Source organism: Perca flavescens, chromosome 21 (assembly GCF_004354835.1).
Source record: "Perca flavescens isolate YP-PL-M2 chromosome 21, PFLA_1.0, whole genome shotgun sequence".
Classification (NCBI taxonomy): domain Eukaryota; kingdom Metazoa; phylum Chordata; class Actinopteri; order Perciformes; family Percidae; genus Perca; species Perca flavescens.
This window is the reverse complement of record NC_041351.1, coordinates 28071084-28096832: the sequence shown is the minus strand read 5'-3', so window position 1 is coordinate 28096832 and position 25749 is coordinate 28071084. Positions and strand designations below refer to the sequence as shown.

At 40.3% G+C, this 25749-nt stretch overlaps 2 protein-coding genes across 2 annotated transcripts; both read left to right on the top strand.

The window, feature by feature from the left end:
- The first annotated feature begins 1426 nt into the window (after window positions 1-1426).
- On the top strand, window positions 1427-24787 carry galk1 (galactokinase 1). Its single transcript, XM_028568137.1, has 8 exons — window positions 1427-1825; window positions 4394-4583; window positions 5799-5918; window positions 6685-6820; window positions 7736-7917; window positions 9356-9506; window positions 10136-10298; window positions 24368-24787. The coding sequence occupies exons 1-8, from the start codon at window positions 1661-1663 to the stop codon at window positions 24440-24442; spliced, it is 1182 nt and encodes a 393-aa protein (XP_028423938.1). The 5' UTR covers window positions 1427-1660; the 3' UTR covers window positions 24443-24787.
- On the top strand, window positions 13357-17888 carry LOC114548287 (BTB/POZ domain-containing protein KCTD21). Its single transcript, XM_028568138.1, has 2 exons — window positions 13357-13883; window positions 17413-17888. Exons 1-2 carry the CDS (start codon window positions 13470-13472, stop codon window positions 17875-17877), a joined length of 879 nt encoding a protein of 292 aa, XP_028423939.1. The 5' UTR covers window positions 13357-13469; the 3' UTR covers window positions 17878-17888.
- Window positions 24788-25749: the final 962 nt, after the last annotated feature.

The following is a 25749-nucleotide window of genomic DNA, read 5'->3' as shown; positions in this document are numbered from 1 at the left end:
ATATTAAGCAAAATAGTAATAATAAAAATAATGACAATACAATATCAAATATCAATAATAAAAAAATTATAAAAATACCATAAATATACAAATCATAACTCGTGTAAGTGTAAGATCAGCAGATAAGTCTTGAGTCCCCTCTTGAAGGATTCAAAACGATCACATGAACGCTGAACAATAGGCAACTCATATCATAGAATGCACACATATTTTTCCCTGTCTGCAGGGAATTTGTCTGACCAATCACGGTGGGTGTGGGCCACCTGGGCCAAAAATGCCAGGGCCCATTTTTTGTCCCAGTCCAGCCCTAGTCCTATGTCACCTGCCTAGGGACTGCAGAGGAATAGTAGTTATTTTTTTTACTAATTCTGGCATATTTACATGGTGTTTTTGATACAACAATGTTCACAAATAGGCATGGTCCCTATCAAATAAATCAATAAAATAATAAAATAAATACACAAAAACATTAAAAACAGAAAACAACTGAATCAGCAAATATTTCCAGGCCAGCCTCTATCATGAATAGCCTAAATCAGGCAAACATCTACAGCCAGATGTGTCTGCCTCCAGGTCATTTAGCATCCTCTGAAAAGCGACCAATGAGACAGCTCATCAAGTTGGAAGGATTTCTGAAATGTGTTGGTTGAACGTACAAACCCATAATATCCAGGTTTTGAGCGGCTTTGAGTGGTTCCCTCTTCCACTCTTCTCCTTCTGTGCATGAACTGCAGAGGCAGTGGAGCTTATTTTATTAGGAGGGAACGATGGGAAGTGGCTTTGGAGTGAAAAGGAAACAGAAGTTTGGGGCATCTCGTTGTTTTTATTTATTTATTTAGTGCTTTCAAATACAAAACAGGCCTTATTATATCTCTTAAAAATTTAACAAATAATGCTAAGTACTGTATGTCTAAGCAGCATACAAATAAAATATAGGCAATACATAAATAAAACAATAAGAAAACCACAAAGCAATAAAAACAAGAATATCAAATCAATCAGTACATTAAAAATAACTTTATAAATGAACTAACATTTTATTATATTAAAATTAGGGGGGGCTTCAATCAACATATATGTCAAGTTATTCAACAGGTCTCACGGCACTTTTTTCCCACCTTTTTTAAATACTGAAAAACCATTTTTAATTCCTTTTAAAAGCCAAAAATAAAATAAAAAGTGAGTGAGTGCTGGCTGTCTGTCTCTCTTTTTTTATTTTTTCTTACCGATGGATTTTTTGTCTTATTTTGCCTTTTGTATTTGTATTTATCTCTTGTCCTTATACTGTTATACTGAACATTTGCATAAATAAAATTTACGTTAAAAACATAGAACAGTCTATGGTTAAAAAAGGGAAACGGAGACAATGGGAAACAAATGCCGTGACTGTTTCCAGAAAGTTGATCTTCTTTTTTCTTTGACGATTCACGTGCACAACCGTGTCATGTGACGTCTCCCCACCAATCAGAGCCTCACAATAAACGGGACCAGACCACCAGGAAGTAAAGAGCTCCTGACATGTCAAAATAACCCTTACCGGTCTATTGTATATATATCACCGCTTCTTAGCGTTTTGTTAGCGTGTGAGTTCCCTAAAACATTTGGGTGGGTTTTGCGCGCATGTTTCATTGATAAACTCTGTGTTCAAACTTGCTGCCCAATGGCCACTTCTTGTCCGAGTGTAGCCGAGCTCGTTGCGGCTGCCCGCGGTCTGTACGTGCAGGTGTTCGGGAAAGAGGCTCCGCGGGTGGCGGTGTGTGCTCCCGGAAGAGTCAACCTGATAGGGGAGCACACGGACTACAACCAGGGATTTGTACTTCCAATGGTAACGTCATGACGCAGCACGAATGGGATTCGGGTTTGTTTGTCATACCAAATCTCGTTCAAACATCTGGCACTTTTATGTTTGAATGTAACGCTTGTTGGCAGACGTGTTATGACGACACAACTCTGGCATCTTCTGAACATGTTAAGCAGTGGTGTAGTCTACGTCATAGGCAGGTATTCGCCATATACCCACTAAGTAGGCTCCAGCATTTCAATTAAAAATGTGCAACGATACGTAACGACATTGTTTTGGGGCAACACTTTCACTTTAGCTATTTGTTTATCGGAAATACATGTTGAGTAATGTTACCGCAAACTCAACAAACGCTTTGGACCATGCAGAGAGACTATTGTAGTATACCCACCACAGTAAACTAGACTACACCACTGGTGTTAAAGACTTTCAAATGTTCAGCATGCTTGCAGAGCACCCAGCAACAACTCCCTGACTGGCCTGCTCTGTAATATTGTATTAACAACAGCATAGTAGTTTATGGTATAAGTGCAGTTTAGTGTCCCAAATTCCCCATACAATGTCCTTAATTAATTATGAACCTGCTAAACCACCTGTGCTACCCTAACCCTAACCCTAACCTTAACCTGTCTCAGATAAGACCCTCATCATTTGGGACACTCAGTTTTTGGAAAATAATTTGGGACACTAAACTGCACGTAAGCCGTAGTTTAAAATATTAAGATTTCATCTCCTGTTTGGTAGAGGATTAGGGCCACATGTGAAAAAAGGTAGAGTTCAGAGTTTAAAGTCAGAATTCAGAGAATCTTCACAACCCTACCTACAGCACCTTTTAAAGTCAGAATTCTGAGCTTAAAGTCAGACTTTGAAATTCCACACTAGCATGCTATTTAGTAGGCTAAAACAGTATGTGAGATTATTTTAGTATGTCCGAAACCTTAGTAAACCAATAGTATGTGATTTGCATACTATTTCCGGTAAAATATTACAGTATGCAATACTGAACACACTACGTCGGCTTACATATCCCACAATGCAATGCGATCGTAAAGATAACGTTCATAACAGACAAACAGACAGAAACCGAGGCAGCTCTGTAACATCAATAACGCTCTAATTTACATTTCTACATATTTAATGACTGTTGGTCTAGTAATTCACATCTTTCAGTAATTTAAGCGTAATCTGGTGATGCTGCTACAGCGGAGGTTGGCAGGGGTTACCATGGTTACGTGTCTTCAACGGCAAGTAGGCTCTCAGGAAGTGACATTGAAAATGACAGCTTAGTGCGTCCGAAAATATACACACTACTGTACTATTTTATTTACACAAAAGTACGTCGTACAATAGTATACGTGTTGAGTATGTAGTGCAGAGTATGCGATTTCGGATGCAACCAATTGTTTTTGACTTAATAAACAAACCAAAAAACTCAGAACTCTAAAAGTCCAACTTTATACTCAGAATTCTGACTTTAAACTCAGAACTCAAATAAAATGTTCACATGTGGCCCTAATCGTCTTCCGTACATTTGGTGGGTCACTTGCATGTCGACTTAAAGGTGCACTATGAGTTCCTGCATGGTCAATTGATGTTCCAAGTAAATTCCAAACAAAACAGAGCAAGCTCGCCCCTCCCCCTATGTTTCCGTAACTGTCATGACTAACAGCCGTTATATACTAGACGTCAAAATGAGGTAATATCTGGCCGGCGCGTCCGATTTATGGCGCGCGAGCCGAGGTCGCGCACGGCTCTTTTTTTTTTTTTCAGTGGCGCACGACAAAGCGGAAACAGGAAGCCTGAATGAGTACGCCGACAAACGGATACCAGGACTCTCAGAGTGACTGCAAGTCTCTCTTGTAAACTTACTGGGTTAAGATGAGTTCTTTTATGGTGACTGAAAGGCTTGAGCCGACGAAGTAGGTCAGTGAATCAAATCGAAGCACTGACGGCAATGCTGCTGCCAGTTCTGCCGTTGTTTACCTTTTTCTTCTTCTTCTAGTCCGTAGAAAGAGCAACGTCGATAACCTTTGCTCATTAACGCCACCGCTGTTCCGGAGAAGACTGCAACTAGTGTCGCGACCACCAGCGCAGGTATAAATACTCACAGAGATTTCATGACGTCACATATGCACGCGCCAGCTCGGCTGTGGTTACTGTAAAACAAACTTAACTGACTACCTGTCACTAACCCCCACCCCCTCCCCCAACCATCTTGTCGGTGATTGGCTGGAAAGTGGTTTGGTGTATTTTGGTGCACAGCCTGTGCCCCTAGTGTTTGTTTGACGTTTACGACCCCTGTGTTGTCTCCTGAGACCGGGCTTTTTCATGGTGTGTTCAGGGGGCAGGCAGCTAGCGGATCAAGGAGAGATGCTTACGCTTTGAGACAAAAACTAAATCACGCTGAAACCATGCAGGAACTCATAGTGCACCTTTTAAACAAGAGCAGAAGCTGAAGATTGGAACATGGACTATAGTTCCACATATCAAGGATAAGCAGGAAACATTATACTTCCTGTTGTTTATTTCCTCTCTGACAAAGAGGGAAAGTATAACCACCCAGCTGCATGTGTTTTGTGTTTGGTGAGCCAGGCACTGCCCCTGGTGACTGTGGTGGTAGGGAGTCAAACCTCTGGCCAGGATGTTACCGTGGTAACAGCAACAGAGGATGCTGATGAGCCTCGGAGGGTGGACTTCAGCCTGCCCAGTTATGGATCAGCGCTGTCTCCAGGGTTACCCAGCTGGGCAAACTATGTGAAGGGTGTTATACAGCATTACAGGGGTAAACAATGAAATATGACTGTATCCATAGCTATTTTATGATAGATTAGATTTATGTTTTTAGGTATTATAATCAGGGGCGATTCTAGGATCAGAGCTTTAGGGGTACCTGGCCCCCTTTTAATGTATTTCTTTTTTTAAACGTTATTCTACTGTGTTAACTTTGCATGTTAACATCATTTTGGACCATCATGGAAGGGAAAACACTGAATTTGTCAACTAGAACGAGGCCAATAATTCTGATAAAACTTACGTCAATGATGAGCCAAAGGACAATTACTACTACTACTACTACTACTACTACTACTACTACTACTAAGGTGCTCATATTCCAAATGACATGGTATTATGGTATTATGCAAATACGGGATTTAATTGGGCTCTTAGGGTCAGTATTATTATTTTTCACTTAATGCAGAACACTGAACCTAACTTACCTAGGCTAAAGCTAGCTGACAGGTGTCAGACATGGCTGTAAATGACTCTCACCAATGCCAGACCTTCCTCTACAGTGCTGCGGAAGAGGGTCTGGCTAGTCCACACAGCATTCTGGGATGGGAGAAAAACATGCTCTGGTTTATTGCCATTTCTTTAAACCAATCAAAATCGTCTTGGGTAGTGCTAAGCTCCGGACGGAGCCACAGTGCCTCTGCAAAATAGCCTCGGCAAAGAACTAGTTTTGGTGGAACGTGTGTATGTTCAAAAGTAGGTTTAGTTGTGCGAGAGAAAACTGATTGGACAGATAGTCTAGCTAGCTGTCTGGATTTATCCTGCAGAGATCTGAGGAGCAGTTAACCATAGTCCTCACAAATCCACCGGAGGTTAGAACGCCAACACAAACAAAGAGGAAGGGGACGGATATCCTGCCGAAAAGAAGGACATCCGGCAGCATTTCCAGCGACAATGGAGCAATCCCGGAAGTGGAACTTCAGTCTGACATTTATTTAATTTGTAAAGAAATACATAACTGCTTTCGCTCCGTTTCATATGATGAAGTCGCCAGCGGTACCGTATAAACAGCGAATATTTAGGTCAATCATTTGTAAAAAATAAATACTGTAAATTCTGGGGAAAAAGAATCGATTTTTAAAAGCTTTGCAAAAAATAATCTTGATATATAAGATTTTTTTTTCTCCCACCCCTATTATTCTGCCTCGGTTGGTCACCACAGGATATTTATTCAACGTGTACTGTGTCTGTATCCTGTGTGCTTCAGCTCCTCCTGTCCCAGGTTTCAGGGCGGTGATAGCCAGCAGTGTCCCCCTGGGAGGAGGTCTGTCTAGCTCTGCCTCTCTGGAGGTGGCTTTCTATACATTCCTGCAGCAACTCCAGCCAGGTCAGAATCTGATTACACACCGACTCTAATATTCTGTAAGGAATCTTCATTATATTAGAGATAGATGACGTCTAGGACGTTGGGAGGGGGTGCTGTAAATATACTTGTGGGTCTGTGCTAGGGCTGAACAGAAAAAAATCAAATTGCGTTTTTCTGCCAGATATTGCAATTACGATTCCATTTGCGATTTGTAATTTTTTTTTTAAATGTTAATATTCACTGTGTAACAAATAAAACATGTCATGGAGCATCATAAAACAGGACACCATCCAAACTGCTCTATATCTTTATGCGGGGGAACATAGATATGAATTTCCAGCAATAAGTGATATGTAACATTATTCCAGCATTTATCCTATAAAAACAGTGAGTATAATAATTTAAAAAAATGAATAAATAATGTTAAACCAACTGTTCCACCAAACATTCAACTAAATATTGCACATTCGATTAATGGCATCCCCCCCCCCAGATTGTTTTTGGCCATAAAAGTCCATATATATATATATATATATAGATATAGACAAGATATATAGATATATATTAAAAAGTTTGATGCAACCCTACTTCCAACGTCTATAGATGACATCCAGTGATTTTCAAGAAAAGGTCAAGGAGGCAGTGGATCAACATGAATTAGTGATAACATGATGCTGCTTAATTAGAGCCTAAAGCACTTTGTTTTTATAACTCTTCTGTTCGATCATCAGTTATAGCACGAACCTGGATTTTTGGTATTTACTCTTCATCTTTCTTCATCTTTCAGATGACGGAGACAAGGTATCCAAAGCAGTGGCCTGTCAGAAGGCAGAACACACTCATGCTGGTGTACCCTGTGGCATTATGGATCAGTTTGTGTCTGTTCTCGGCAGGGAGGGCCACGCTTTGCTCATTGACTGCAGGTAGTGTAAACATCCAATGAGAGTAGATTAATCCAACAGTCTTTGGTAACATCGAGAGGACTGTTTTGTCTCTTCTTTGTTTGGCTTAACAAAGCAAAGGCTGAGGAACTTCTTCATATTTATAGGGCTAAACGATTTGCATTTTACTGCCAGATATTGGGTTTCAATTCAGTTTGTGATTATTTAAAAAGTGTGTAACAGATTAAACATGTCATGGAGCATTATAACATGAGACATCATCATAAACTGCTCTATATTCTTATACTAGGATGAGAACATATATATGAATTGCCAGCAATAAGTGTTGTCTTTCAATAAGCATGGAACATTGAACAGTCAAACACAGAACATTTATCACAGAAACTAAAGATATAATAATAATAATAATAATAATAAAAAACAATTCCCATAACAAATATCAATACATTCCTGTAAACTGACCTTTCTGATGTACAGCAGCATCATTACCTTCTACGTCATGTTAAATAAAGGAATAAAAAATAAATGAAAGATCCACTGAAAATAGGACATTTCTGTAAACAATCTGTGATATTTGACATTATTCCAGCATTTATCTCATGAAAAAGCAGTACATGTAATAATAAAAAGAGGAATAAATAATATGAAACCAAATGTTACACCAAACATTTAACTAAATATTCACATTTGATTAATCTTCACGATTGGCTAATAGCATTCATTCAAATTGCGATTTCAAGCATGATGTACATTTTTGTTTATCAAATTGTCAGAAGTAACAGGTAAATGCACAGACTTCTGTCAAATAAGGTAACCGACCACCGATCATGCTTACTGCCGTGCAAAGTCCCCCCAGAATGGCCCATTCTGATCAAGGAAAAACCCTGATTTACATCCTACGTTGTCAATCATGTGCTTCTTTGTGGTTTGCCTCAGGTCTCTGGAGGCCACCCCTGTCCCTCTGGCAGATCCAGGCCTGGTCATTCTCATTACCAACTCAAATGTGAAACACTCTCTGACTGGCAGTGAGTACCCCATGAGACGCAGACAGTGTGAGGAGGCCGCCTCCATCCTGGGGAAGGACAGTCTCAGAGATGCCACCATGAAGGATTTGGAGGGTGGGAAGTATATTTGATTTTATTATCCATCCCATTGATGTAATCCTGTCTTGACCTTTCTTTCTCCTGCCTGTCTTGTCTTGTGTTTCGTACGGCTTGTTCTGTCCCAGTGATCAGTGATGATGAAGACCTCATTAAAAACTTTTTTTTTTTTTTTTTTTAGATGTAGCCAGAAAATCCGCTTTAGCCTCTAGTAGGGCTGGGTTAAAATAATCCATTCTCCAAGATATATCACATATAATCTAGTCTATATCAAGGTTATTATAGTTTTGCATTTTTCATTATTGTTTTATTTTTATTTCGTTTTGACTTTTTGTTTTTAAATTCAGTTTAGTTTTAATTATTTTTTAAAGCGGGTAATAGAGGAATAGCAGGAAAATAGTGACCAGGTTGAAAACAAATGAACCCTTAATGGATGCTTGCGCGTGGCATTCTTCAACTACTCTCATTCGCTTAGGACAGCGTGTGTGCACGTGAAGCCCCCGGGGCCAGGTGTTTCTGACCCTCTGGTTGATTGTGTAGCATTAAATAATCAAACGTTTCTTCTTTTATTCGCAGCTTTTGCGATTTGAAAATCATGTTCTATTACCATGTGGGCTTTGAACGAGATTCATCGTTCAGACCTAGCAGCTAATTAAAACACCACAGGGTTCATGGGGATCAGAACGGATTCATTTATTTATTTTTAAACACAGATTACACCTACACAATCTATTTTATTAACTTTAATTTCTTATACTGCACTGTAACTTTTATTCTTGTACTGCACTATCAATTTTATTCTTGTCTTTTAATGTTTTTAATTTGTTTTTAATTGTCTTCTAACTGCTCTTTAATGTTTTATGTAAAGCACTTTGAATTGCCCTGTTGCTGAAATGTGCCATACAAATAAAGCTGCGTTGCCTTGCCTTGCCTTTGGTAGAAATCAGCAATGATGTATGAGAGATACCGGTGCTTGTTTAACTCTCGTGTTGTCTTCCCAACAAACCATGGTCGAAATTGACCTGGTCTGTTTTGCCTGACTAGAAAGCATAAGTTTAAGTATAAATGATCACCCAATTCTGTGTTACATCTTTCTAGCCAACTTCATTCCAACTAATTACCGCTAGTTTTACACTTTTTTATAAAAAACGTATTTATAAAAACCTAGAAATTATAAATTATTTTGACTAATAGTTAAGATCAGAGGAACGTATGTTGATGCATATTCACAGACTGTTTTCGTGAATGGAACTATCCATGTTATTAACCCATATGTAACGATATTTTTTATATAGAAACTTTGAAAACAGGTTAATCAGCCTTATGAACAAGGCCCGGGACCCCCCACTGACACAGTCTCTCTTCATTTTAATTTCAGAAGCTCTAACATTCGATACTATTTAAGCCCATTGAAAACTGAAGTAGCGCCACGTTTTGACCTTCCCTATCCTTTCAGAGGCAAGGGACCGACTGGATGATGTAACCTGTCGAAGAGCTCGTCATGTGATTGAGGAGATAGAAAGAACTGTCCGAGCTGCGGAGGCCCTGAAGAGAGGAGCCTACAAAGAGTTTGGCAAGTTAATGGTGGAGAGCCACAACTCCCTCAGGTACAGTTAAGGAAGCTATTGAGTTCTGAGATTAAAGTCAGAATTCCCACTTTTTACTTAAAATAAAATGAAGTCAGAATTCTGACTTTATTGTCAGGATTCTGACTTTAAACTCAGGACTCAAATACATTTTTTGTGGCCCTAATCCTCGTCTGTAGTATAATATCTGTTTAACCCTGAGTCACTATTTAGGACAGACTGGGGTAACTTGATGTTCCTCTAATTGGCTGATGCAGACATACACATCTCCTGTTAAATTGCAATACAACCGTAATATAACTGACCTTTGTTTTTAAATGCAATGAGGCTAAAGTAACATCTATGCACTGTGTCTGGGAGTGTGACAACATTAAAACATTCTGGAAGGAGGTGATCAATAAAACTATATTCATCTTGCTTGTGAACATTCCACTTGACCCTAAGATGATTTTGCTGCTGCTGTATCCAACAAATCTGAATCTGAAACCCCCAGAATATAAATGTATTGATTTTGATTTTGCTATACTTCAGGCAAAAAGGAATTATAGCTCTCATTTGGAAAACGAGGGTGATGGTTGTTTTAAAATTGTAATTGCAATGAAAAATGAATAGAAACATTGTTTAGAAACAACTTGATGTCCGTGTTTCAGAGACTTGTATGAGGTGAGCTGCAGGGAGCTGGATGAGCTGGTGTGTGCAGCCATGGAGGTGGAGGGGGTGTTTGGCAGCCGGATGACCGGTGGAGGATTCGGTGGATGCACCGTGACTTTGCTACAGGCCCATGCTATTGACAGGACTATACTCCATATACAGGTTAAAACACACACACACACACACACATACCTTCCTTCATGTACTGTATGTAAATTATCAGGATTATCAACAACAAATAAAGTTGAAATAAAGCTGGTAAATGCAAACAGATATTCTGTTAAAGAAAATCACAGCCGGGTTTGCCAGTTCTGTCGGTATACGTGTGCGGAGAAGAGTGGAAAGAATGACGGAGTAACTCTACCCTCCTGTACAGTAGATGGCGCTCTGCCAACACACATCTGTTCAGAATAAGGCTTTTTTCTTCCAGTTGACCTATGCCAAAGAGCTATTTAGCAGGCAAGCTAGCTAATTAGCCAGCCGACTGGCCACTAAATAAGTAAAATTTATAAACTTAAGATGTCACAGCGTGGAAAAGCATTATTATGATTATTATGATGATTATTATTTTATTATCTTTAACCAGTGGCATGAATGGCGTTTACATGGCGTTTGAGATATCGGGGTATTACCTTAACCCGAATATAATCGGGTTATCAAACTGCATGTAAACGCACTATTGAAGGTACAAATGTTTGCTGTCTTACTAGGAGTAAACTCCATCTATATGTATTCAGTTGTAAAAAACAATGTTCCAGGAAGGAAACTAGCTAGCTAGCTAGCTTTCACCAAAATAGAAAGTAATACACCTTCACTTAACCAAAGTTGCCTCTTCTACATCTTGTTAGATCGCAAGTTAGCTGCCAGTAGATTCAAGATTCAGCTTGATTTGTTTCGAGTTATTAAACCATGTTGAGAGAGGACTTTTGAGGTGATGTTGGTCAGTAATGTCTTTGATGCAAGTGATCCAACAGACTGACTGATCATTATAAACCCAGCCTGTTTGAACAGAACCGCCGTCGTTCCTGCACACCTAGCATTAGCATTAGCATTACCGCAGCTACCTATTCTCTCCGCTGCAGAGCATCAAATCATTGAGAAGCTGATTCACTCACTTGTTCACTGAAATACTTTTCACTGTCTGGGTTTAGCTTGGCAGCAGACACCAGAACATTGGATAACGTAGGGATATTTCTTTGGTGAACATCTAGAGCAAGGATTGGCAACCTTTTAAGAACCTAAGTGTCATTTTAGATGTTCTATTTAATCAGTGTGTCATATCGGCATTAAAGCTTTAGTACATAACTTTTTGATATTAATGAACGTCCGTTACATTTAAGCCATTGCCATATGAGTTGCTACAAAGCTGATTAAGACTATCAGCTCCACACAACTCTCTCTGGATTTCTCAGTAGGACTATGTTCGGAAGGTTGTGGCATCCGGCGACTTTCCCACGCATAAACTCGAGTGAAGATAATGACCTCTTCTCAAAGGTCCATCATGTTTTTTTAATCCTCCGTGTCCTCCTTGGTTACAAGCAACTGTGTGGAGGAGGGGTGGGGGTGGTGCGCGATCATGGAAGGCTTGTATCGGTTTTGTTGTCATTACTTAGAATTCCTCATGGGGGGACAGAAACTACGCACTATAGCTTTAAGCCTGCCATCATCCACCGTGCATTGAAGAAAACAACACGAACTAGCCAATTAGAGGTAAAGTAAGGTGGATCTTTACAGAATGTGGATGGGGAAATAAGTCAATGAAACAACATAAATAACATGCTGTGCTCCTGCCAATGGCTGTGAAAGATGTCATTTGGCGTACAGATTTGAACATTTCCCAAAAACTCTTGCACACTTATTGGTAGTGTGCCATTGGTTGAGCCATGTGCCAATGGTGGCATGAGTTTCATCCTGGAACTTACTCATTTCTTCTGATAAAAAAACAAACATTATAATTATACTGTAAATGTCAGAGTGCTGCCTGTTTCCGTAGTTTGTCTCCGCTGTCTTGTTGCGGCTTCTTGTCTAATCCTCAGCGGATTGTTCTGCAGATGCATGCCGGTTGTTGAATAAGACTTTGCATTGAAACCGTAATTAGTTCCTTACATTTGGCCGTCTTTCACATTATAGTTTAGTTTTTTTTAGTTGGCGAAAAGTGTAATACATTTCATCATAGCTCTCTATTTTCAAAGGATACTTTTAAAGTTTTAATCCTGTTTTGTTGTAAAAAATGTGAAAAGGTGGACAAATGTTTTTCGTCAGACATTTCGTTGATGAAATTAAAACTTCAGACTGTGAAAGCACATGAGCTTCAAAGTCTTTGAAACCTTTCCTCTCATACAGTATATCCCTTTGTTGTTGTTTTTTACCTCACAAATCATATTTAATATCATCATGTTTGTAGTTGTAGTAGTAATGGACTTCTTATTTATTCAGCTTTATTACATAAAACATAATACAGACACTTTTGCTGCCATTTAGTTGGGAAATTACCCTTTTCTGTTTTTCATGATTCTGTTTCCTGGAAAATCTTTGCATTCCGAAGGGTATTTGTAATGAAAAGTTGTCTGTGGACATTGTTCATTTGTTCTCAGGGGGATAAAAGCGCAGCTCAGTGTTCTGCCTGTCACTTTAAGGGGTGCATTTCAGACTAATAGCCCAGTCCCCCGTGTCTAGCTGAGACAGCTCGTGTGTGTGTGTGTGTGTGTGTGTGTGTGTGTGTGTGTGTGTGTGTGTGTGTGTGTGTGTGTGTGTGTGTGTGTGTGTGTGTGTGTGTGTGTGTGTGTGTGTGTGTGTGTGTGTGTGTGTGTGGAATAAAAGCGAGCTTGCGGAGCCAGAAGTGTCCAGTTATTAGCATGCCGGTCTGGTCACTGTGGCCCTGCTGTCTTTCTGCTTTAACACAGTCCAACTGTAGGCCTGCTGTTAGCTGACACCACTCAGAATCCTACTGGAGATACATCAACAAAGATGTCAAATAAACTGCAGAAAAATCTCGGGAAACGCCTGCATTTATAAGGATGATATGTTTGCTTGACAACAATGAGAAGGAAAAGAGCAGCAGCCTTGTACATGTTTGAAACTTTGGTTTTATAAATCTTCAGCTTTGGAAAAGGACTTGGCAAAGTTCCTCGCATCTTTCCTAACTTGGCCGTATCCTGGCTACTACTACTGTGGCTTGCTTACTGTCAAAGGAAAACAAGTCTTTCTTGGAAACAAAAGAAGCACTTGGAACTTCCACAGCCCCTCAGTCCTCAGCATTCCAGAGCAGAGCAGAAGGATCCTTGTCCTCCCAATAACAACTTCAGAGAAAGTTTCACAGGCTTTGCCTCCAAGATGCTGAACCTCAACTCACAGGACGACAACAGCAACAGGAACTCTCTCCAGGACCCGGTGTCATTGAACGTCGGTGGAGAAATTTACACTACGACCCTGGACACTCTGACCCGCTGCCGTGACTCGATGCTTGGTGCCATGTTCACGGGACAAATCCCCGTACTTAGAGATAACCGAGGGAATGTTTTCATAGACCGTGACGGTAAAGTGTTCAGGTACATTCTGAACTACCTGCGCTCCAGCTCCCTGGACCTGCCGGATGGCTTTTCAGAGCTGGCGTTGCTGCGCAGAGAGGTGGATTTCTTCCAGATACGCCCCCTACTGGAGGAGATGTGCCGCTATGAGGCATTAATGCCTCTCAGCCTTAGAGGAGGGCCGCTAGGAGCCATGATAATGGTAAATGTTGATTCCAAGGTATGTTATTTTTTATTTTTTTAAGTTATAGCAATGTGTCAGTCAATGGGCCTCGTGGAAGAACCACAAATTTGTTCTCCAGTGGCACGTACGAGTACTTTAAGATAACTTGTTGCGACAAGCAAGTACAAGCAAAGTTCAAAGGGGGGGTGTAATACATAACCCATTGCTATTAACCTATGTGTGTTAATTGTATAGCCCACTTGTTCTTGATAGGCTGGAAACAATAGACAGCGCTGATGGTTAGTTTAGCAAGCATATAACTTTAACCATAGTAAATCAAAGGCAGCATTCATATGTTAAGCTAAAGGTTAATTGTTTGGGCTACTACTTAGCCTACTGCAGGTCTGTTGAGGCCACACCCACTGCACAGATTGTCTGTCCTGGACTTCCATAACAAATATCTTCAAAGTTATTATAAAGAAAAGGGAGTGATTCCTTTTATTAACAATACTCAGCCTGTCTGCTTATTACAAAAAAAATGTTTATATGTTTGTATAAGATGGAGTTTGTATGAATTACCCAACATTTTCAGTTAATTCTTATAAATTCCCATTCATTCCCATGAAAGTTTCCAAATTGGAATGTTTCCAAAACTCCCCAACTTAACTTTTCATGGAAAGTTTCCGGCAATTTACCGGAAAGATTTCGCCCTTTGCAGCCCTAGTCAAATCATATTTTAGTTACCTTTTGTAAATATATATAAGATTTTGTTAAATGGGCTTATGTATTGTCTTGGATCGGTTGCAGGCCCCTGAATCAAAATCGACATTGTATTGTGGCAGACTTTGTGATATCACTAAATATTGTACCGTCATAAGAGTCGATAAAATATTGTATCATGATAAAACATTTGTTAAACTGAGCTGAGACACTGCTAAACTTGTTCGGTTTTCATCTGCTGATTCCTGACAGATCCTGGAGCTCTGCAATATAAAATTCTTCTCTTAATTCTTTGGGGCAAAGTTTAATTCCCAAAAATCTTACCAAGCTGAATGGAACCGGTAGCCTTATATAGCAACATGGAGGGCAAGGATTATGCAAATGATCAAATCACAGGAGGGTGAAACTAGCGATTTACAACACGTTTGTTCAGTTAGGAATGTTTGGTGAACGTGACAAACCTTAAACAAAAAAGATTTTGGATGAGAATAAGAAAACGGTTTTGCATGAGGCCCATTGTTTGAGTTTTAATTAAGATTAGATATTGACTAGACAGTCAACCATGGACACAATTGGTATGAGGCGGTTTTTCCACAGTTATTGTAGAATTATTAAGCTGCCTGTAGAAAGTATAATTAGTGTAATGGTCCCGGAAAAATGATTTAAAAAGCAGTGCACCCACATAGGGTTAGGAGCTGTGAAGTTCAGAGATTCTTCTGGTTATTTGATCTATAAAGGTGCTTTCAGACAGCAAGCAGTTACAGTGAACTCCGTCTTCTGTATTTTAAGGACGTTGCATGGTCCAGAAACTGATCTAAATCAGAGTTACTGTTGTTGTTCACAAGCCATAGAACTGAGAGATTGAATATTTGAAGACCGTTCTGCTGATATATAAAACATTATCAAAAATATAATTATCGCAGATATACCATGAAATATTGTGATATTATGTTAGGGCCATATCGCCAACCCCTAATACACGTGTATGTTCACAAGAGCGTTGTGTTGACAGTCGCTTTGCTCCTGCATACTGCTTTGTTGTATAGTGGCAACTAGGGTTAGGCAATCGTTTCTATTTTCATATCGTCCAGTCGTGGTTACTTGAGACGCAGATTAATGTTGACGGAGGAAAAAACAATGGTTGTTCATCCCTTCTAGGTAGATGTACAACCCGAAAACTGAAGGTGGCACAGTAGACCGGGTAAATCTGCCAGTGATTTGATTTGGCCCTGCAGCTCAGGCTGGAAACCTGTACGTTTATCTGTCCTGCTTCTGTTGCAATTTTGCAGGGACCAATCACAAACTGGCTTATCCACCTGATGCGCTATTAGCAGGTTTAACACGATGACGATAGAGAAGCGACCAAGCAGCTTCTTGTTTACATTCAACATAGCGGCCACCGAAGCGCAGCAACCCGTTGATGCCGTTGTGCTGCTAAGTCACCCGGATCGTTGGTCTGATTGGTTGACGAACTATCCAATTGCGTACATTCGAGTCATTTGAATATGCCCGTTGATCACGCCTTTTGTGCAGTAGGAAATACAGAGCACACTCCCCAGACCAAGCTCAATCTTAAAAGATTGAGCTTGGTCTGGTGATAGCCAGACTAGTGGCACAGTGTTTCCCCCAGAAAAATTGTTTAGCCCGGTGGCAAGTGTCTTTTTTTTCCGATGAGGGCCCAGCTGGGGCCAGTCATAGACTGATGGCAGCATTCATGTAGAGCCCAATAGATTCTGTGATAACCTAAATTTGGATGGAAATCGCAAAATTGAGAATTTAAAAAGGCTTTAAGACAGATTCCTCATGGCAATGCATAAAGTCTGTGCTGAAAGCTAACTGGAGATTTGAAAAACGTCTTAAAAATACATTAAAAAGAAAGCAAGGGAACCGTGGTGGCATATACGGGGGCCAGGTATGACGTTTGAATCTCTATTAGCTGATAATCATACAGCAGGAGGTAGAGTATAGGCTGTGCTTATCTTTTCACAGCTTTTTGGTACAGTACAGGCCCCTTTCAATCTGGATTCTGTCACAAGAATCAATTAGAAATGCAGGTTGGTACATGTGGTATATTGTTTAAGTGCTGCACAGTACCTTAGATTCAGGTCGGCCAAAGCAGCATATGCCAAATTGAATTTGAGTGGAAAGCCATATCCCTTGCTGCGGCAACATTGTGAATTTCCCCGTTCTGGGATTAAAAAAGGATTTTGAATCTTGAATCTTGGAACTCACGAATTGGAAGAAATTGAGGTGGCGGCATCAGCAGCAACTGCTCTCTTTCTGAAAGTACCTTTTTAATGGGTTTCTAAATTTAACTTCCAGAAAATGTAATATCTCAAAATAACTATCCAAATAGTGTAGAAGGGATAAGACCCTCATATCAACTGTAATTGCTAACAATCCGAGATCTGGAGGCTCCAAACTGAGCTAAATGCTCCTGAAAGAGCCCGATTTGGTCTGAAAGGAATAGTTCAACACTTTGGGAAACGATTATTCGTTTTCTTGCTGAGAGTTAGATGAGAAGATTGACACCACTCTCTGTCAATTTTCTCATCTAACTCTTGGTTAGAAAGTCAAAAGTGCATTGCTTAAAATGTTGACCTAAAATACTGGCCTTCACTGAGAGTCAGTTTAGTGTGTGTGTGTGTGTGTGTGTGTGTGTGTGTGTGTGTGTGTGTGTGTGTGTGTGTGTGTGTGTGTGTGTGTGTGTGTGTGTGTGTGTGTGTGTGTGTGTGTGTGTGTGTGTGTGTGTGTGTGTGTGTGTGTGTGTGTGTGTGTGTACTTTCAGAGACATGGACAGACCGGTTCTTTGTTTGTGTATACTCTGCAGAATGTGTAGTCAGCATATTCTGCCCTCTCATTCCAGGTTCGCGTTCTCCACTTTAACTTGCGCCATGGGCCAGAAAACTATGAGCTCCGCACATGCTCTGTGCGCGCCTTCACCGTTGACCTCTTTTGTACCTGGAGAGCCTTCCTGGCCCTCATTTGTGAGCACTTCTCCTACAGAACATCACGGGGTCTCACTAGCCCCCATCCGTGCAATCCAAGGCAGAACAGGCTGAAGCTGGAGTGGGTGCCGAGGCCCGACGAACTCCCGCAGGACCAGTACAACAAGCAGCGCTACCAAGGGCTCACTGTCTCCAACACAGAGCTCACGCAGTTAGATGACATCGTGAACGTGCACCGGAACCCGTGTGATATCACCGACATGCAGGGGTTTGTGGAGGAGCTGCTGAAGGTGTCTCTGGCTGAAGGGTTCAAGGTTGATCTGGTGACTCCTGACCCCGCGGAAATTCTTAACTGCACCTCACTTCGGCTTGTCAAGTGCTGAGCTCTGGGCTAAATAACATGCCAAGTTAATGAACTGTTGTTTGGCTCTCTTTAGTCACAACTGAATCAGTTCTTTAGTTAGTTAGTTAGTTAGTTAGTTAGTTAGTTAGTTAGAGTTAGGTTTAACCTTTTAATCTGGAAAGCAAAATTATTAGGATTATGACTAGGTCATTGGAAATGTCATTTGTCTGTGGTCTCCGTGTCCTGTATTATATATATATATATATATATATATATATATATATATATATATATATATATATATATATATATATATATATATATATATATATATATATATATATATATATATATATATATATATATATATATATAAGCTGTGTTCAATTTACAAGTGCTGACACGTCCTATACACATATTGACATTTACGTGTAACATTTAGATGTAACAGACCTTTTCAGCCTTGATATCTAAAACATTGCTGGCTTCATCTATCTGTTAAAGGGATTGCTTTTAGTTTAGTTTATTGGTTTACACATATACAAATACTACAGATTAATATACACATAATCAATAAAACTTTTCAAATTTAAAAACCTTCAGAGGGGCTTAATCTGGACACTCTCCAATGCATACTCCAATTAAAATAGAAAGAAACTAAAATACTGATAAGAAAAGAGAAGAGGGGGGAAAAAGCCCAAACTAAAATTACACACAATATCAAATTAACAGACTAAATATAAAAAGTAATCTAATGGGCTTTCAAACATAGGTGCCTATTATGGAAATGTTCTATGCTAACTGCAATGCAGTGGCGGTACTACTGGAGAACAGCAAGGATTTGGAAATAATTTCATGAAGGAACCAGAATGTTTTCAGGTCTCTCACGGGCTCCATGAGTGTGTTGTTGTACTTGCGTTGCAGTTTAATTAATGTTGATCTGCATAGTTTACCTGCAGCCGTTGGCAGCTCTGGGGTCATGCTACTGCTTCACAGACAACCCTGTAGCTCCACCAATAAAATCACGAGTGTCATCATTTATTATCATAAGTATTGCTGCTTGCAGCTTTCTCCAGAACCATTGTACCCCAAGATTACTCACAGAAGACCCTCAAAGAATCCACAGTAATATGCAACTTAGTCTCGCATTGTCAGACCTTCCTCCACAGCGCTGCAGAGGAGGGTCTGGCTAGTCCACACAGCATTCTGGGATGGGAGAAAAACATGCTCTGGTTTATTGGCATTTCTTTAAATCAATCACAATCGTCTTGGGCGGTGCTAAGCTCCGCACAGAGCCACTGTGCCACAGGTGCCTCTGCAAAATAGTCTCTGGAAAGAACTTGTTTGGTGAAACATGTACGTTCAAAAGTAGTTTTAGTCGTGCAATGAAAACTCAGATTGGACAGATGTCTGGATTTACCCTGCAGAGATCTGAGGAGCAGTTAACTATAGTCCTTTGAGTTTAGAACACCAACACAAAGAAAGTGGAAGTTGATGGACATCCAGCAGAATTTCCGGCGGCACCAGGCAATTCCCGGAAGTGGAACGTCGTGGATATAGAGTATATGCAACTTAACTATATACTAATGACTTACTTTGTACTTCTACTTCATTGGAAAACACTGTACTACATTTACCGGACAGAGAGTGTTCCCAGATTCAGATTCTACTCACAAAATATCACAATTAAAATGACAAATGAAATGGAAAGAACTGCCCGCAGAAAGGCCAGAGACATGCGCGCAGCTGCCGGCAACAAAACAACGTGCTGAAGTGGCCAAGAGCCTGGGCGTTCATCCACCATGTGTTTGTGTACGATCGTCACACATGCGGGTAGTAGTAGGCGATGTGGACCCAGCGGGGGAAGCAGGGAGCCTGGCTCAGCAAGCTGGGAAAGCTTCTCAATCAACAGGGTTCAGAACATGAAAATTTACATTTGAACAAACATCAGCGTTATCAGTACTACCTTAAAAAATTACAGAAACCATCTTTTGGAAAATGTATTTGAAGTGTACTTGGATTTTTTTTGTTTTTTTAGCCCATGTCCCATCTGCTAACATGGAGGAGGCGGGGCTTAAGACCTATACTGCAGCCAGCCACCTGAGGGCAATCCAGATGTTTTAGCTTCACTTATACAGTCTATGCATCTACCCCTGATCTGAGAGCACCACTGAGGCACAGTTTTTTCATTTTGGGAAATACGCTTATTCCCTGTTTTTGTTAGCCTAGAAATCTAGACGCACCCTAGCAACAACAAATGTAATTTGCAGCCAGGGGGGTCTAGGCACTCTCCGTTGGCTTGCGAGCTGGAAAAACCAAACTCTGGTCAGGCCAATCACATCGTGTATAGAGTCGGTAGGCGGGCTTATGGCTGCTGCTGCTGGGAACAGCGGTCTTCTGGAAGACTTGGAGTTCAGCTTTTCTTTGAGAAAACAGCACAGAAATCCTTCTTAAAAAAGGAAGATGTGTTGTTGTTTTGCCGACCGGATACGGCAAAAGTTTAAAGTTTAATCTATCAACTAGCTCTGCTACCTTCTTCGTTACTCTGATTGGTTGTAGCGCTATCCTATTGCGTGCAGAGGGAATTTGAAAGACAACCGTTTATCCCGCCCCTTGGATTGAGCCCCGTCAATGGTGAGTTCCCAGACCCTACATCTGGATGTGAGTCTGGCTTGTCAGGCTATGTTTTTGCAGTAAAAAGGCGAGAGTTTGGTGAGAGAATCAACATTGTGTCTGTGCGTTGTGAACTTTTCCTGTAAAAAAAGAGAGTAATGTTTACGCTCAGTGTTTCGAATGTAAATGCACTGTGTGTTTCCTTGAGACCTAACGAACGTGTGTGCATTTCCTACCTCAAAACATCTGGAAGCAGACGTGACGTCACGTGCTGGAACTTTTTCTCTTCGGACACAATATTGACTTCCTGGACTCTCGTCACCATGAGGTAGCCAGGCAACAAGCGGACACTTGAGTCACTGTCCCTGTATTCCAAACCCATGCTACCATACTATTTAGTATAGCAGTAAAAAAAATTGTAGTATGTCCCAACACATTGGATGTCAAATGTGTGTTGTAACAGCTTTTACACAGTCTCAGGCCTAAAAAATAGAACACATCATGTCCGTTACATTTCGTTCTTTTTGTAGTTCCTAATTTACTGACATTGTTTGTTTGAAGATAAAGTTTGTTAGTGGGTTTTCTGCATAGTTTACATGAATGGAAAGATGAAAAAAAAACATGTTTGTCTCGTTTGGCAACTAGGATTTGCTTGCTAGGATTCCCAGTATTACATCATGATTAATTGAACCAGAAAAGGTTTAGAACCGAGACGCCCCAACTCAGAGTAGTTTCCTGTATCTGTTTCACAGGGGCTCTGCCACTGCCACGCCTCTTGAGGCATTGAGACTATGTATTGATTCCAATGGAAGTGAATGTGAACACAAATTTTTAGAGATTATTTCGCCCTATCGTCACTAAAGTAACTTTTGGAGCCATTTTTCAGAAGCCACATACCTCCAGAACATTCTGACATTAAAATGGAATTTTTCAGACGGACACATCAGGAGAAAGTTAACTTAGTTTGAGACCTGTTTCTGTCTCAGGACCAAACTCTCGCGAGATCTGGCAACACAGAGAAGCTAACGTTCGTGAACGCGCTAACAAAGCTAATCTCTGTGATGCTATATATGTCTTTTAGCTGTGTAAATATCTAACCAGCAAAAGAAAATATTAATAAATTATACAAATGGAACCTTTCATTCATCCACACGACGTTAACTACGCTAGAGCCGGTCTACGGAGAGCCTGTTCACTCCCTATTCAGCCCCATTGTAGCAAATTTGGTTGCAGTTCCACCAGAATTCCACTGAGGGGTGATCGCAGGCGAGTGCAAAATGAATGGGAGTCTATGGAGCTAGACGGCTAAATTTGTATCTTTAGCCTGATTGTCGTTGAGAAATCTCAGATTTGATTGTAGTTTTTGCGAGATTGATGGATAATATATATATATATTATCGAAAGTTGTGAATATTTCGGGGTGGCTTTAAAACAGCATACCTCTTTCTAGCACGTGTATTGACGGTGGGGGGTGGGGGGGGCTAACCTGTCAGCTGCGTTGTCGAGAACAAAGGAAGTGACTCAGAACTCTGAATTCTAACACCCAGCAGTGTGTAGTTTCTTTGCCTCCCCTTTTGAATGCAACATTCAAATTACTAGACAAAAAAAATGATATCCTGAGAAAAGTGGATTTTGAGAGGTATAGCTCCATAGACCTCCATTCATTCTGCACTCGCCTGTGAGTGCCCCTTGGTGGAACTCTGGTGGAACTACAACCGGTTTAGAAGCCAGAACTATTGAGAGAGTGGAACTATTAGAAATTCTTTGACTACACTTCAAATGAGGCCACGCCCCTTTAGGAGAAAGGAAGTGAGGACCGATTCATACCATTGGCGCTGCTTGAAATGCGCTATCTTTAGTTGAGAGGATCTTTGGTTGAACTTGACCGTATTTCCTTGCGGGAGGACTCTGTTGACCCTTTGAATGCCTTACACACATGAGTTATGTGTAATTGTAGTCTGGTTGGCTGAAGAGGAACGGTTTCTCGTTGTGGAAACAAACCCAGTGGTTCTTTCCTCTTCCTCTCTCTTTGACCTTCCTTCCTAGGCAACACGTCCTCATACGATATGTCTGTGGCAGATGTGAGGAGCATGAATGGATCTGCAGCCCTTCTGGGTGGACAGTCAGCTTCTAGAATGGTTATTCACATTCCTCACAAGGGACATTAGTATGCTCACATACAGCTTGAATAGCTCTCCGATTTAATAAATGGTTTCCGATGTATTATTGGTTGAAGGTAGAGATGTACCAATACCAGTATCCGAAAAGCCTCCGATACCTCCTAAAATGCTGGTATCTGTAAGTACTGGAGTTTATGCACCGATCCGATACCACGTAATTTAGCCCCGAAGAAAATCTACTTTAAGTTTATTTACGTTGTTTTTCCGTAATGACTCGCTGTCAAACTGGATGATTAAAAAAACAAAAAAGTTCCGTGGCGTTTATTGTTTGTGTTTGTCCATGTTTCACAAACAGGGTTTCAGCAGGGTCTTAAAAAGTCTAAAATTTCAAAATCGATATTTTAGGCCTTAAAAAAACTCAATATTTTGTTCTGGGTCTTAAATAATTTCAAACTGGTCTTAATTTCCCTACGTCAATGTAACGTTACCTCTACAGCTCATTGAACTGTTCCCGCAGCTCTTTAGGATGTTTTTATTTTTTATTCCGTGGAGTTGTTGATCTTTCTCTCGCTAGTCTAAATATAACTCGCTGTATTACGACATGAGATGATTACAAATGAGACCAACATGCAACTTATATAGCAGCCAATCTAGACACCAGTTCTATAATGCCAATGACGAAATTTGGGAATTGTTTCAGACACTGACTACGTTTACATGCATATAATATTCTGAAAAAAACGATACTCTAAGCTAGACTAAGACGAAGCTGTTTGCACGGCTAATAAAAGTGAATATTCCACTAATATTCCCATTTTTTAACAAAGTTTTCCAGCGGTGGAGGACTTGTTGGACCGTGTGAACACGGCGTCCCTCTTTCATTCCTTCAAACTGCTTCTGGAAAAGTTTGGCATAGCAATGTGTGAACATATCCAAAAACCTGTTGATATCCAAGTCTTTTATAATGTTTAAAAGTAGCTGTGTTTCTCCTTCTTATCGGGTCTGCAGCCCTGCAAACTGTTGGCTGGTTGGTTTGTGTACAGTAACCATAGCAACGGACAGAGCTGACCGTAAACCGTAAACAGGCAAGAGGCCGTAAACTGTCACAAACTGCAGTAAAATCCCTGACTGAGACTCATATTCCGAATGCGCTGTAAACATGTCCAAAGAATGCCTCTAAAACCCGAATAATACCCCAATATCCAACGTCTCTTAATCAGAAAATGCTATATTTGGAAAAAGGCCTTATTAGGAATATCCAAGTGGGACATGCTGTGTACATGACCTGTATCAAATTGGGAATATTGTCATATTCGGAATAACTGTGGAATATTGGTGTGCACTTAAACATACCAATGTTTCTGGACTTTGATGTCGTGATATAGGTCCTAAATTTCATTCATAATGGTCTTAAAAAGTCTTAAATTTGACTCGATAAAACCTGTAGAAACCCTGTCAAAGAGTTTAACAACAACGATAGCAACCACATCACATCCATACATGGGTATTAGTATACAGCTGTTAAAACAAAATAAAATATACGTGTCTTTCAACACGCTGGTATCGGATCAGTACTCTGTATCGGCCGATACACAAGTTCAGCTATTGGAATCGGTATCGGGATGCAAAAAATGGTATTGAACCGTCTCTAGTTGAAGGTTACCATGGTTTTATGTACTCATTGTGTGTGTGTGTGTGTGTGTGTGTGTGTGTGTGTGTGTGTGTGTGTGTGTGTGTGTGTGTGTGTGTGTGTGTGTGCGTGTGCGTGTGCGTGTTTCTTTATCCTTTCCGTAACAGGAGCGATACAGTGGAACCCCGACGTTCTACGTCACAACTCCTTCAGAGGGAGCTCGGGCTCTCAGTCTGCCCTGACCTTTGTCAACACATCTCTGCTATCTAACTGATTCCTGATTCCTCTTTATTTGCTTTTCTTTTTGATTTTTCTTCCTAATTTTCACTAGTCAAGTTAAAATGATATGCTGTTATGCACACTGGAGCTGATTAAAAAGCATTCTGTTAATGTGGGAAAAGTGCCTTCACAGTAAAACATTGCTTTCTGGTAACATTTGTATTATCAGATTATTTTTGTTTGTTTCAGTTATGCGATGCTTTATCATCTTCTAGATAATGTGTAGCAACTGTTTGTATGATTCTGACTAAACATGTACTGTGAAAATACAGGCTTCTTTTGGAATAAATCAAGTAAAGAAAATGTGAGACTTTTTAAATGACATTTTTCTTAAATCATAATTTTTTTTATTATTTTGAACATCTAATTAAGTCAGTGTACTGTGAACGGTTCTCTGGTAGTGAGAGAACTATCACCAGCTCTGCAGCTCCACATGGCTTTTTAGCCTCTTCTGGCTTGTTTTGGTTTTACAGCACATTTACTGTTTGGTTCAGTCCCAGCTTTTGTATCAACCTCATTTCCAGCAGCAACAAGCAGCTGTTTTCAGCAAAAAAAAAAAAAAAAAAAAAGCCTATAATAAACCCACTGTACACTACCTGCTCAGAGGCAAAGAGCAGACAGACAGTTAGGGATGAGTTGGTGAACATTCATTTCTCTTTTTGGAGTTGGAGACCAAAAACGGAGCTTAAAGTGACTATATGTAACTTTTAAATGTTTCTGAAACTGTGTAATGTTCCATCTGTTGATTATAAATGACCTGTAACAGCAAACGAGACTAACGGTGAAAAGAACGCTAGTTTTATATAACTTTTAGTAAGACCTCTGCTCGGGTCCGATTTTTTTTCCCACTAAGTCACAAAATGATTTGCGGCAGGTAGACGGCGCTACAGAGCACACATTCTGACTGGTCACCGATTTTGGCAAAACACCAAAAAAGCCTGCGTTAGTGAGTATGCAGGTAAAAGGAAGCAGGAGATGTCTTTATGTAGGCCTACTTGTATTTTAATGTTATTTTGGAAGTTAGCTGTTGTAGTTATGGCTGATACTGGGGCAGGACCATCACAGGAAAGGACATTAAACGAAGAACATCTAAAAGGGAAAGTAAAAGACATGGGGTGAAAACAAGTCAATCTCTGTCAGGCTTTCAACAGATGGAGACAATTACGGGATTGTAAATGATTCAAAACCGACCCTTTAAAGGAGAGTGAATATTGTTCTAACCTTCATCAGCTGGACACAAACCTGTGATGATAATGTTGCTCAGTGTCTG

Bases quoted from the DNA above. Each gene is read 5' to 3' on its own strand.
- LOC114548287 (XM_028568138.1), top strand. From the start codon at position 13,470: ATGCTGAACCTCAACTCACAGGACGACAACAGCAACAGGAACTCTCTC. The intron at 13,884-17,412 runs GTATGTTATTTT...CTCTCATTCCAG, and splicing joins TGGTAAATGTTGATTCCAAG to GTTCGCGTTCTCCACTTTAA.
- galk1 (XM_028568137.1), top strand. From the start codon at position 1,661: ATGGCCACTTCTTGTCCGAGTGTAGCCGAGCTCGTTGCGGCTGCCCGC. The intron at 5,919-6,684 runs GTCAGAATCTGA...TTCATCTTTCAG, and splicing joins CCTGCAGCAACTCCAGCCAG to ATGACGGAGACAAGGTATCC. The intron at 9,507-10,135 runs GTACAGTTAAGG...TCCGTGTTTCAG, and splicing joins GAGAGCCACAACTCCCTCAG to AGACTTGTATGAGGTGAGCT.